At 39.6% G+C, this 13,945-nt stretch overlaps 1 protein-coding gene across 1 annotated transcript in view; it reads right to left on the bottom strand.

Annotated features, from left to right (window-relative positions):
* The window catches only part of Adgrg7 (adhesion G protein-coupled receptor G7), a 55,575-nt gene that overhangs the window by 24,166 nt on the left and 17,464 nt on the right, over window positions 1–13,945 (bottom strand). Inside the window, exons 4-8 of the mRNA XM_050148928.1 lie at window positions 11,299–11,411; window positions 8,657–8,806; window positions 7,310–7,410; window positions 3,656–3,786; window positions 3,431–3,538 (exon numbers count right to left, since the gene is read on the bottom strand). Of these exons, the coding sequence (XP_050004885.1) occupies window positions 3,431–3,538; window positions 3,656–3,786; window positions 7,310–7,410; window positions 8,657–8,806; window positions 11,299–11,304 (496 nt within the window). The 5' untranslated portion in view covers window positions 11,305–11,411. The remainder of the gene's footprint in view (window positions 1–3,430; window positions 3,539–3,655; window positions 3,787–7,309; window positions 7,411–8,656; window positions 8,807–11,298; window positions 11,412–13,945) is intronic.

Genomic DNA, 13,945 nt, shown 5'->3' with positions numbered 1-13,945 from the left:
TAAATAATCATCTATTTCTAAAAAAAAGGATTTAGAAAAAAATTTACTTTTTCATATCTATTTTTGTCTCTATCGTACCTTTCATTGAACATATATGTCTGTATATATCTGTATAAATAATGTTTAAGTTTCCCACAATGAATAATGTATTTTCTTGCAGTAATCTTTGAAGTTTCCAGGAAGAAGATGGGACCCCACAACAACAACTCCACCTGATTTCTATGACGTTATGTTGCTGATAGTGCTACTACAAGATCTGTTTTGGGTACCAGCTGCTCAAGATGGTTCCAACTTGGTTAGTTGAAATGGTGCACTTTTTTACACCATTCTAGCCAGACCTCCAAATAGGAACCTCGGAAAAACCCTACCAATTACTCAGAGACTATTTGCAATTATACCAGACAGTAATCTTGGAACTTAACCATCATTTTACTTTCACAGGATCACATAGAAAGAACATCATGCCCATGGCAGCTGGAAATAATTCTAGAAGACGATGCCCCCTCTCCCAACAGTTTGTCTTCAGGGTTAGGGACATCACATACATATCATTACTGAACACAGCCATTGTATCATAACTACCTGCGCAAGTAAAACCATGAGAACTAGTGTGTTTCTTTGGTTGGCCATCAGGACAGTCTCTAGGCCTTCTGATCTAGTAAATTTTAGGATTCCATCTAAATAAATACCTTGACCCATGTCCAAGAGGCAGGGATGCTTCACAGACTTGAAGAGCAGTGTCAATAGACAGGCTTATTGAATTTCCCTATTCTATTTATGAGCGTTAGATCATATTTTTGTTCAATCATGTTTCCACATGTACATCTATGCTTCAGTTATAGATAAATATGAAATTAAGTCTCCATGAAAACTCAAAAGATGGAGTTCAGAGAGCTTTAGAAGAGTAGAGCATGTGGAGGTTCCTAAGTGTGATACTCTCCCAGAGAGGGTATAGAAACTCTGTGCCCCTGCACTCAGACCTCATCCTGTTCTTTGTAATAAGCTAATCAATGTGCCTACCTGACCTAAGACATCTGTCAAGATGGCTATGCCTACAAAAGCTTCCATGAGGTCTGCCTGACATTTGATGGCAGCAGGGCAGGTGTCTTAGGTCACACAGAGACAAATTTGAAGGAAGCTTTGTGGGAGGTCTTGGCAAGGGCACCCCTTACCATCTCTGCTCCAACAATCATCAGCTACCTGAGGGGCTGGAGCGTTATTGTACCAAAAACATTGGTTTTGGAATATTGTTGTAGGAGGCTACTTGTTTGTTTCTCGGCTGCCCAGACTCCCGAAATAACCACACAGAAACTATATTATTTAAATCATTTCTTGGCCTATCAGTGCTAACTTCTTATTGGCTAGCTTTTACATCTTAATTTGAGCCATTTCCATTATTTTATATTTTACTACAAGGCTCGAGGCCTAATGACAAGGTTCCAGCATGTGTTTGGGTCATGGCTCCATGGCTTCTCTCTGACTCCACCTCCTTTCTCCCAGCATTCAGTTTAGTTTTCCCTGTCTAGCTATACTCTATCCTATCAGGCCTAAGACAGTTTCTTTATTAACCAATGGTATTCACAGAATACAGAGGGGGAATCCCACCTCAGAACATCAGAGAATGGAGTCTGCTGTTCATTAGGGCCCTGTAGTGTTGTAATCACGAAAGTTGTGCCTGCCTGGCCATCGCAATGGTCAAACAGAACTAGCTGAGGAATACTTCTTAACATTTACACAGTTGCTAAGCACAGGAAGCATAGCAGAAGAAATAATAGACAGTATAAATCTTTTGGTGTGTGTGTGTGTGTGTGTGTGTGTGTGTGTAGGATACTCACACATCTGTATGTGAGTGTACACACTTGTACAAGCATGCAGGCCAGAAAAGGATGCCAGGTGTCCTGCTCTATCACTCTCTATATTACTTCTTGAGACATGGTCTCCCAGTGAACCTGGAACTGGTCTAATGGCTAACAAGTTCCAGAGTTCCTCTTGTCCCCTCATCTCCTAGAGTTACGGTTATGGGCTCAGGCATTCGTACCTGGATTTTTACATGAGTACTGGGGATCCGAACTCAGGTTCTCATGCACACAAAGAAAATGCTCTTACCCATTGAGCCAGATCTCTAGCTCCCAAAAGTATATTTTAGCAGAAGAATTGCAGATATTGTACTCTTTCTTTCCTAAGTGATATGACAAAAATGACAGCCATGAAACGTGCCTATTCCATCATGTGACTCGAGAAAACAGGCAAGGCTCTGGTGGCCTCTTGGTCACTGCTTTGTCAATTATTCCTCTTTACCTTTTCCTGTAAGGATATATAGGGCTTTCTCACATCCTTCACAGCAAGCTGTCCTCACCAATTTTTTCCCTCCCGGATACTGGATGACAAAATTAACCCCATTTTATTTTATTTTGTAGGAATAAGCTATTTTAATCCTTCAAAACAAATTTCTATTTATGATTTCTAAAAGTAAAATTAGACTTTTCCAACCCTTGGCATTTACATGTATTAATGTCTTCTAAGCAAAACATGGATGATGGGGAAGAGAGTTAATTTTTCTCAGGTATGAACTCCCTGATATGTTATCTAGTCACAAGTGGTCAGCTGTAAACACACCTACATTACAAGCAATACTAATTGGACTTTGTAGTTTGTGTATGCGTGCATGTGTGTGCTTGCATATCATTACACACAAGTTAATAATTTGAGAGAAAGCAGGGAGGGGACACAGGAGGAGTTGGAGGGAGATAAGATAGGGTTGGAAGCCAATCATTTAAGTACAGTACTAAAACATGAAAGTCTCAAAAAAAAACCTTTTAAAATGTAAATAAAAACTAAAAAAGCAAAATACAGAGTTCCTGCTCACTCCTCCCCTCAGTGCTATAGTATTTTGAGCATGTTACAAAATCATAATTTTTTTTACAAATGCTTAGATTTATTAGAATAACTTATGTTTGCATCTTGTGTATTTTCAAGCCTCCACATGTTCAGCTATTCCTCCTCCTCCTTCAATCCACTTTGGTAGATGCTTGTTTCATTGTTTTTCATGAAATTAATTTTCCACTTTGTTGACCAAGCCTAGCATTTTTAATTTATAATTTTATTCACTTATAACCTTATGTTTACTCATCCTTACTCCTACCTTTCTTTATTTTACTTTTATGCTTCTTCAGATGAGTGTAAGAGTCTTATAGAAACACAGGTTTGTATGCACTAGGCTAATATTTCAATCCGTTACTCTCCAACGTGTTTTTGGAATGAAGAGAGATTCTTTCTGACATAAAATAGTGGAATTGATATTACTGTAATATATTTGAGCCTAAAAACTCCCAAACAAAATTATTAGGTGTAAAACTAAGCAAGGATTAATCTCCCTTCATGGACTTCAAGTGTGTTTACAAAACAATGCAGCAAAAGGTTCGAGACATACTTTCCCCGGTTTTAAGCAGTATCTGAAGTTCAGTCTGTCCGTTTGGATTGAGTCTGTCTGCAGTTTTATTAATGGATGTTCCACCAGAAACTAGAGAACCACTCGATCCTACAAGAAAAAGGAAAGTAGACTTTTAAATACCTGCACTTTGGTGACCCAGGAACTGCGTGTGATTGGCAATGGACTGTTCTTTACTGTTACAAGCACAGGGGACCAACAGCTTACCTTTCTGTACGGAGAAGAGAATACTTGATCCTGCATCGCCGCCTCGCGTAACTGACTGGATGGCTATGTTAGGTTCCACTATTGTTTCGTCACCCAGAGAAAAGGAGTAAGACTCCATTTGCTCAATAAGCCTGCGCAGAATGAAGCATAACAACTCAACATTTTCTCATAAACTCAGAGATGTGTTGTTTTCCTCATTACTTTAGAAAAGGCATGAGCACTAAACATGTATTCATGGTGACACGACAATTAACTATACATGTGTGCATTTGTGTGTGTATTTACCTAATTATCTGCTTCTCTTCATCAGAGTCTTATTTTATCTCATGTACTTTTTAAAATGTTTTGATGATTATCCCGCAAGTTTTGTGCCACCATTGTATTAGCATGCTTTTGCAGGCAGGACCGCATTGTAGATCAGAGAGCTTGTGGCTGGTTTGATATTTAGGTTTCTTCTTTGGTAGTGTGTAGGTGTGAAGGCTCTATGTAGACACCAGCTCAACTTCTCTATGGCCAGTGAGTTTTGTAGGTATTCTCTTCAGTAATGGGGCTTTGCCTTCAGTTTGTGGAGAGAAACCTATAATCTTGGCAACAACCCGGATTGTTTACAGTTCCCCTGGGACCCCTTTGGGCAACAATTTAACTAGACATAGCCTATTCCTGGTACTGGATGCTTTGATGATAAGAATTTGTAGGAGTAACCAACCGTGATCTAATTTGACTTAAGGCCCACTCCACAAGTTAGAACTCATACCCGACAGTGCTTAGATGACCAAGAACCTGAGACTAGATAGCCCAGGGACCTAGGGTAAAACCAAATACTACTGCTCTAAAAGCAAACAGAAAAAATAGAACAATATTGTAACTCTTAGTGACGTTCTGCTGTACTCATAGATCAGAACCTTTCTCTGACATCATCAGAGAAGCTTTCTCCTACAGCAGATGAGAACAAATGCAGAGACCCACAGCCAGACATGATGCAAAGGGAGAGACCGTGGAACACTCACTCAGCCCTAAGTGGGACGTCTCTGTCAAATCCCTCCTCTCAGGGTTCAGGGAATCCTACAGAAGATGAGGCAGGAAGAATGACCTTTGAGTACACATTATGGCTTCCAGTTTGTGTTTTTATGGGATTCCAGACTATGTGAATGTGTAGGTCTCTCTCATGTACCTTCTCTTGGGCTCTTCTCCCTTTGTTTTGTCTAATCCCAATGTGTTAGTATTTGTTTTACCTCATTGTATTTTATTATTAGAAAGTGATAATGTAATGTCATTTATTTATATTTTTGACAGAGATTCAGAAAAATATAAATTATGTGGATTATTATTTTTTAAGAAGCTTAAACTAATTAGAGATTGTTTTATAAGGAGGAGGATAATTTCATTCCTAATGTTATGCAATTTCTTAAGTTTTCAGCTATTTATACTATATATTTCCCATGTAATACATAATATTCACACGCATGGGCAGCCTGTATGTGGTGGTTCTTGTCCATACTGGGTTTCATGGTCTAAGTTGATGAGGACGACTGACCAGGTCTCTTCCTCAAGAGGGCACCAGATCTCATTACAGGTGGTTGTGAGCCACCATATGGTTGCTGGGAATTCAATTCAGGGCCTTTTTAAGAGCAAGCAGTGCTCTTAACTGCTAAGCCATAGTTCAGTGTAATCTATATTTTGAGGTTTATTTCTCCTCTAACCGCCTTTGTTTGAGGCCATTAGGATGTTATGCATAAGTTATACAAGGTTATCTTTTTCTCCATATATAAGTCAGTAAATGCATAATTGTTTCTTAGCAAGGTATTGCCATCTATGTCATTGTCTATAAAATTCTCAGATAAATCCTACATTTTTTTCTTCTGTCTTACTAAACACATCCACCTCCCGCCCTCACCGCTTCCTCTAGCAATAATCTACTACCACAGATCCTTCTCTGTCTGGTGGGGGAGGGCTTTCTCTGTCTTTCATTTCTATTTTCACTGAACATAGACTTTGGAGCTCATGGATACCTCCTTCTGCACTTTAGGAAAAGAGAGGTACCCTCGGCCCCAGGAGAAGGATCCAGCCTCCTCTGAAGTCATGAACTACACCAGTCCAGCCGTTGACATGACTGCTGCCCCATCTCTCAGAACTGTGGTCTTTCGAGTTCACAGTTCCACATGTACCCTTTCTACTCTGAGGGTGTAACCCCAAGTAGATGCTGGCTGTGCTCAGTCAAGAACTGAGAGTTACGTGGAGGAATTTCCCTTAGGGACATGTGGTCAGACCAATAGTGATTCTGTACAGAGTGCTGGTTGTCCATAATACCAAAAGACTTGATATAGCCTAAAATCTACCAGAGACTGGGTTAGGTCAAATTTTACTTACCACTGTAACGGTCAAGCGTTAAAAAGTGTTTATGTATGTGTGCATGCATGCACACATGTGAGGAAAGTGCAGTGGCATGTCATGTATGGAGGACCTGTGAGGGTACTTCCAGGAAGAATTAACCAAAGAGGGGAAGACTCTCTGTTAGAGTGGGCAGCCCTTTCCAGAGGCAGCCCAGGAATGAAGAGGTTGGAAGCCAAGGTAGCGCTGCTTGCTTGTCTCCACCTTGCTGGCGAAGGCATCTGCTTTGTTGTAGCTGCCGCCATTCTGTGTTGACATTGGAGCCCAGCTTTTTACGCCTCCCAGTTGAACTGAAGGCCAGCAGTTCTTCATGAATCCTCCAGGATTCAGGACTACTGAGGCATCCAACCTTGCAGACTGGGCAGCTACTGACTCCTCAGCCTCTGTGGTGTCTTAGGGAAGTCAATCGAATCAATACGTGTCTGTAACACATATTCATTCTGTCAGCTCTGCTCCTCCAGTGGGCCCTAATATACTCGGACGAGGCAGTGATCTGAAATGATGGTGCACATGCATAGATACTCATATTTTAAAAAATGTTCTAAGCTATCAAATAATTATGTAATTACTTGAGTGCATGAGAAAATATTTGGAGCACGTGCTAACAAATTAATAAAGGTAAATAGTTTCGAAGAATTTGCCCATTGTGTATTTTCTTATTTTTCTGAAAGAAGCATATGTAAATGTAAAAGGGGGTTTAAAAGTGTATTTTGGTGAGGGGCCTCTGTGAATAAAGATGATTTTTTTATATAAATATTAAATAAAAAGTAATCAGGAACATAGTCTTAATAAGAGAAAGCAAAGCAGAGGAGTTGGTTTTCTTTCTTTTTTCTTTTCTTCTTTTTGGAAGTAGCTGTAGGAAAACTGGAAAGACCTTATCCAGTTCTTGGGAAGAGAGCTGAGGTGTGGGCTGGAGGCTGACAGTGAGCTGCACCTGTGCTCTGCTGCTTCCTGCAGCACTGTGCACTGAGAAGGGAATGGGAGAGGCACCTTTGTGCGGAGTGGCTGCTTTGACCACACCAGACCCAGGAAGAAACTGTAAACTGAGTCACCCCTTTTTTCTCCTAGGCCGTGACTCCCTGGAACCAAGAGGTAACGCACATCACTCTATGTAGGAACAAGATCGCGTGAGAAGTCAAAGATTTTCTCTTAATGCCCAAAGCGTCAGACAGTTACTGCACCCAAGAGATAGAGACCCTCCGTTTGTGTTTTGACCCAAAAAAGGTAAGTGATACTCCCCAAACTTTGTTCCAAACTGTTGCTTACGTGGAAAAGGAGTCCTCATTATCAATCACGGCGGCTTTTTGAAAAATGTCTTCACTGGCATCCAGAAGCTGACTCACCGTGGTTATAGCGACTCTTTTTGCCTGAGAGGGAGAAGGCACATCACAGAAGTCATACGTCATGTATAACCATCACTATGTTACCATGGTAGCAAATAGCATGACTAGCATGATAATCCAGAGGAAAATACTATTTAAATTGAAGTTTCAGCTTATTTTACCTATGTGAAATAAAAGAAAGAGCCAAGATAAGAAGTTAAAAGCATAAATGAAGCTGGTAAAGTAGAGGTTTAGGATTTTGAATTTGAATTCATGATAAGATCTTTTACAGATCCCTTTTCACCCATAAGAACAAAAGAAAAAGTGCTTGGGAAAAATAGAATCAAATACCACTGCAGGCCTGCTTGTCCAAACATCATAGCTTACAATACTTGGCATAACTTATCAGTTGTGCTTAACTTAACTATCAGTAAAGTTTTCTTAGTTTCTTATAATTGAAAACTTCAGAGTGCATCAGAGAGATAGTGTCTTGACATTTCATTCCTGTCTTTACTGACTAATTTTTCTGTAAACTTTACAATTGGAAGTACATATCTTTTGAATTATGTCTTCCATTACTTTATTACTTAAGATCTACTTCTCAAAGGACCTTTGGTAATTGAAACAATTTTCTAAAGATGATATATATATATATATATATATATATGAAAGGAGGCATGCTGACATACTTTATATTGATGATTTACAATCTTGCTGATCAATAAAAAAATAGTTCCGCTGTTGACAAATATTGAGTATACTTCTTGCTTTTATGTTTCAGAATTTAGCAGGCCATGACATTAAACATGTAAACTTTGTTTAAGATTCTCTAGGAAGCCAAAGACCAACTTGCAAGTAGCTTGGCACAAAGAGCAAACAGAGCCTAAAGCTCAATTCACAGCAAGGGTCTAGGAAAGCTGTCTCTTTGGGGAAGAACATGTATATCAGAGTCTAACACAACTGTTAAACTGTATACAATAAAGCTAGAGACTTGTTCATTCCAGGACATGCTGGGATATTTAACATAATAACAATCATCACGTCAATTCCAGAGAATGATTAGAAAGGAGCCCTTGTTCAATTTCTTTGAGCATCTCCCAGAAAGTGTTCTCTACCCAATGGTCTTAACTTAAATACCACCCACGTCATAGGCTAAGGAGGAGAATTTTGGATGTCTCTCCCTATTCTAAAACGTTTGGAATCAAGCCCAAGGCCCTGCACGGGTGAATGAAACACCGTCAATAGACCACAACCCCAGCCTTTTCTTGTATCGTAAAATCTTGAGTTTTACCTCCTGCTCAGCTCTTCTGCTTTCATTGAAGATCTGTCCAACCACTCTAGTAGCAGAAGTGATGTTCTCAGGAGTTAATATATCGGCATTAGCTGTTAAAATCTGGGCTTCTGAAGAAATAGCCGTAGATTCTGTGGTGATGTTCTCTATCTGTTTAAAAACGGGTTTTTTTTTTCCAGAGTCTGATTTATACACGTATTCTTAAACATTTTGCAAATGACTGCAGTTGAATGAGCTGAAATTTAGCTGAGTTTCAACCTCCTGAGCATCACACCCTCCCACTTTTTTCTTGTTTACTTCTTTATTTGAATAAACAACACAGGTCACAAAGAGCAGGGATTTCATTTTCCACTACTGGCTTGGATTATATCGAGACTAACAAACTGCTATAGTCATGCTGTGTAGCTGGGGTCAACATGGATGGGTGGAATGAACTTAGTTTTACACTAGATGGCGCCATCACTTCATAAATCAAGCCAGCACTCACTTGTAAGGAGTCAAGACAAATTCTATCAGCAGACAGAAAACGAAACAAAACAGACAACAAAACAAAAACTATTGAATTCAACAGCCAAGTCTCTGTCGTGTGCTTGCACTTTGCTCAGTCTTTTAAGGTGTGATCATGTATAACACATAATGGGAAACGGCTCTCTAAACTGTGCTTCCTCATAACAAAGACTTAGAGATGCTTAACCCAAGCTCACACAGCCTGGAAGTTGTGGAGTTGAGAGTCAAACACTGGCTTGTCAGATTCCAGCATCTGTCCTCTTTCCTCCGGTGTGTGTGATTAACAGCTACCTGCACATTCTATTTCCCATCCTCAGCCCACCCACAGCCTGCCCATCTGTGATTAGGGAGCTGGTGTGATTGGTTCTCTGTGGATTCTAAATTCAACAGTAGCTTTGTCACCGCTTGGCAATGGTCTCTTGCCAAAGCATCTCATCCCTCAGAGCTGCAATATTCCTCACTTATAATATTTGTCTGTGGTGTTTAAGGATTAAATATGAGTTAGAAAACTTGGCAGTATGCATAAAATGTTTTAAATGGTATAGACAACTACCCAATTAACCAAAGTTGTTGTTGTTGCTTTTATAACTTTTTTGAGGGTGTTACAATTATACATAAGTGATTTACTAAGTACTAAAACACGTTGAATTTTGGTCTTTTACCACATGCTAAAGATTTGCAAATGTGCTGTAGTTTCTTGGTTCTGACAGATAGCAAACCACAGAGTCTAGTCTCCCAAAAGATGATGAAGATGAACAACTAACAACTTTAGAGTGTGTTATATTGATCAATCATGGTGTCGAGTAGATTGGGTGAATTAAATACATCTTAAACTTACAGTGGGCTTATAGGTCTTAGCCCTATCTTATATCCAGGATCGTCTGTATTTAATAACAATAATGCTAACCAATTAGTGGTAGTAGCTACAATTATCTTCAGTATGGAAACGGTACCCAATTTGATAAAGAAGATGTAACATCCTGTATAGAGAAGTACCTCCATCAAAGGTTATAGTGTCTTCTGTAGAACTCTAGGATAACTCTAAAACCATTTCTGACAACTCTGAGGCCATTTCTGAGGTCTCTCAGCCTTAGTGCTTTCCTCCCTCCCCTGGGAGCAAGGAATCTAACAATTTCCCACACATGTACTGAAATATTGGGAACTTTCCATCTCCCTGAGTCTTTGTGAATGTTGTCCAGATAGAACTCAGTTATTGAAATTGGGGCAAGATAACCTTTAAGATGTTGACTCAGTTCCTGATGTGTTCACTCAGTCCCTGAGAAGGGGTCAAAGTAACCCTCATATGTTTCCTCTTACCTCACCTGATCTGGCAACTGCCCTCCAGTCCTGGCTCAGACCAATTATTGTTAATAGCCCTTTGAATGAGCCAACCCCAATAGTTGGAAAACAACCCCTGAGTTCCGCCCCCCCTTGTTTCTATGGCTTTTTGCTTTAAAAGTAGCCTGTACTAGCTATTTGAGGTCCTTGGCTTGAATGCTGAGTGACCCTGTCGCGGCCAAATTAAAATCCTCATTCTTTTACATCAACTGTAGTGTGAGGGTGTTTTCTTGGGGTGACTCCTCCTCAGTAATTGGACTCTACGGTCCAACACTTCCTCTTCTGTATGATCAATTGAATTAACACTTCCATGCATGCTCACTTGCCTAGATCCTTAGTCAATATAATTTAATATAAATGGTAACACATCTAGCCATAAATTCTTCTGATTTTATTAGCTCACGGTCCAGTCCTAAGACCAGTATCAGTCTGGAGTTGTCTGTATCTAAGGTTCATTGGTCACATGGTTTTTCCATTCATTTTGATGGAGTAGACTACCTTTGGTTTCTGAAACCAGGGATCTACATTAAGTCAAAACTTGAGCAATCTACAAATATAAGGTCATTTAAAATATTCTCTAGGCTACCATTTGTTGAAATGTTCTGAAATAAAATGGCAACATTAAATGGATGTCAACTTTAAACAAATAAGAATGCTTTAACTTAATGGGTTTTCTTAGTTTCTAATTTGAGAGTTTGAAAAGCCTTGAATTGACCATCAGGCTTCTAAAGACTAAACAGATTGGTCTAGGCTCAGAGCATCCCCCAGTTGTCTGTCAGATGGGCTAAAAGACATACCTGCATTTCTAGTGTCTCCAGATTTTCTTCGCAGTTTCCTATTGTTACATTTCCAAATTTTATCTCTCCATACTCAGAAACATCGCACAGTCGAGTTGCTCTAGGAGTCCCCGCTTTAATAAAAGGGAAAAATGGGAAAAAAGTATATAAAGACAGACACAGTAATCACTGCGCGCTTGCTCCGTGCCAGCGTGACTCCGCTGCTTCTCCCAGGATGAGCATCTGCTCACTCTTGAATCTGGGCCGACTTTGTCCAATAGAGTGTGGTGGAAACATGTGACTCCCAGCACTTGGGTCTCATAATTTCCCAGTTTCAGGCTCCACCCTTCTGAGATGTTAGGATGCTGTCCCGAGGCAGCGCATGAGGATGAGAGTCTAACTACTGCGAGACAGGCCTTGTGGCGCTGTCTAACAGCCTGCACGCGTGTTCCCCTAATGAACCTTTTAGCTGCCACAAGCAACTCACAGAACTGTGAGAAACCCAAGGCCTTGTGGGTTTAGGTCAAGAATACGAGGTTGTTCTAATACCCAGGAATAGAAAAGTGAAGCAGCATTCTAGGCGGTTGTCTTGATTTTTGAAACTGGACTGTGTACAAGGACCAGTTCCTATTCGCTTCCTTCTCTGTCTTCAAGAAAGATTTACTTTCTAAATAGTAGACATGAAATGACTTTAATTGGACACAATGAAAATCTACTAGGCTGAGACTGGAGGCAATATGAAAAATTCCTACCAACTATTGAATATGCTGATCTTGTATCTCTATGCAAATCTGGACAACTCCTCCAAGACCAAGAACTCCAGCGTACTGCAGCAACTTCTAGATGTTTTATTGGCTCTCAATAAAACAGTTCTTTGGGCAGTTTTATTTTTGTAGGCTGTCACCTGAACGTTCCACCCCACGGCCCACCAATAACTGATAATTATGTAATATCTAAAGACAAAATCATAATCAGTAGGGAAGCTTATCACAGGTGAATTTTTCCCTCAGGATTAGTATTGAAGCAGCTGCTTTTTGAGGAATGATAAGAAATATTGGTATCAGAATTGCTTTAATAACACTTAAAATAGAAGGTTGGAGTTTTCATTAATTTACACGATGACTCCACCTCTACTGCCAGACAGAATGCCAAGTTTTAACACATACACGATTTATAACTTTTAGGCAGCCACATGCCAAGCGTGTCTCTTCCATTATTCATAGAAATATGAATATCTCTACTCAAACATCACTGAAGTGCATTGTAATCACTTGTATAAAATAAAACAAAAAAATTCTTAACAGAAAATTAAGTGAATTCGTTATTAGTCGAAATATATATCTTTAAAATGTTCTCGGTTAGAAATTCAAAGATATGTATAATAAATATTTTCATAATAGTTGCTCAAAAATCAAATAAATGTCAAATAAAAGATGATAACGTGACTCTTATTTATCCCTTGGTATTATATCAAACAGCTGTGATGATTTTCATGAATATATTACTGACACTTACTTTTCCCAATTCATAGCACACAGTTATGTTTTGTAAGTTGTACCTGGTTTATAAAACATAAACAATGTGAAAAATGAAGACAACAGTCATTTATAGGTACACTATACAATGTGATCTCTAAAACACGCATAGTAAGAACGAATCTGCGGAAGCTCTCCTTTGGGTCTCTGAAATTTAATGAAAAGGCTTGTGCTGTCATGGTTTATGTCAACTTGACACAAGCTATGGTCATCTGAGAGAAGGGAACCTCATTTGAGAAAATTCTCCCATAAGATCTGGCTTAGGCAGGCTTGTGTGATATTTTCTTAATTAGTGATCCATCAGGGAGGGCCCAGGCTGTAGTTGGAAGTGCCACCTTGGGCTAAAGCCCTGTGTTCTATAAGAAAGCAAGCTGAGCAAGCCACGAGGAACAAGCCAGCAAGCAGCAGTCCCTCATGGCCTCTGTGTCCATCCCTGTGCCTCGAAGTTCCTGTCCTGTGTGAGTTCCTGCCATCCCTGCTTTTGATAACGAACTGTTGTATGGTACTGTGAGTGAAACACACTCTTTTCTTCCCAAGATTATTTTGATCATGGTGTTTTATCACAGCAACGGTAACCCCAAGTGAGAAGGCTGGGAAGGGAAGGATGTGGATTATATAGAGTAGGATGCATCACGGATATGTGAGCAATCACTTAGATAAGGAAGGAAGTAATACAGGAAAGAGCAATTCCTATAACATATTTAGAATTTCAGTGTAGTCTGGATATGCACACAAGTGAATATCAAAATAATGTGAAATTTCCCTCTTTGTTACTGCTCTATCAAACAATTTTTTTAAATAGATAATTTAAAAGTGACTGCATTCTTGGCACCAGGATTTATGTCTACTGCTTATTCTGGCTTTTTGGGAAGGCATTATCTTTGGATGGATACCTAGCTCAGCCTAGATAGAGTAGGGAGGGCTTTGGACCTTCCTCAAAACAATGTGTCTTACCCTCTCTGAGAAGTGAATGGGGAGCACGATGGGGGATAAGTGAAGGGATGGGGGGTAAGTGAAGGAATGGGGAAATGCAAGGGAGTGGGAACTTGGATTGGTATTATAATAAAGAAGATAGTTTGTTTTCTTTTTAAAAAAATGAAAAAAACGTGACCGCATTTTTTTTTTTTTTTTTT

The sequence above is a fragment of the Alexandromys fortis genome, unplaced genomic scaffold (genome assembly GCF_014885135.2).
Source record: "Alexandromys fortis isolate MF-2015 unplaced genomic scaffold, M_Fortis_MF-2015_v1.1 scaffold_4, whole genome shotgun sequence".
Taxonomy (NCBI): Eukaryota; Metazoa; Chordata; class Mammalia; order Rodentia; family Cricetidae; genus Alexandromys; species Alexandromys fortis.
Note: the sequence above shows the minus strand (reverse complement) of the source record. Positions and strands in the feature narration are given on the sequence as shown.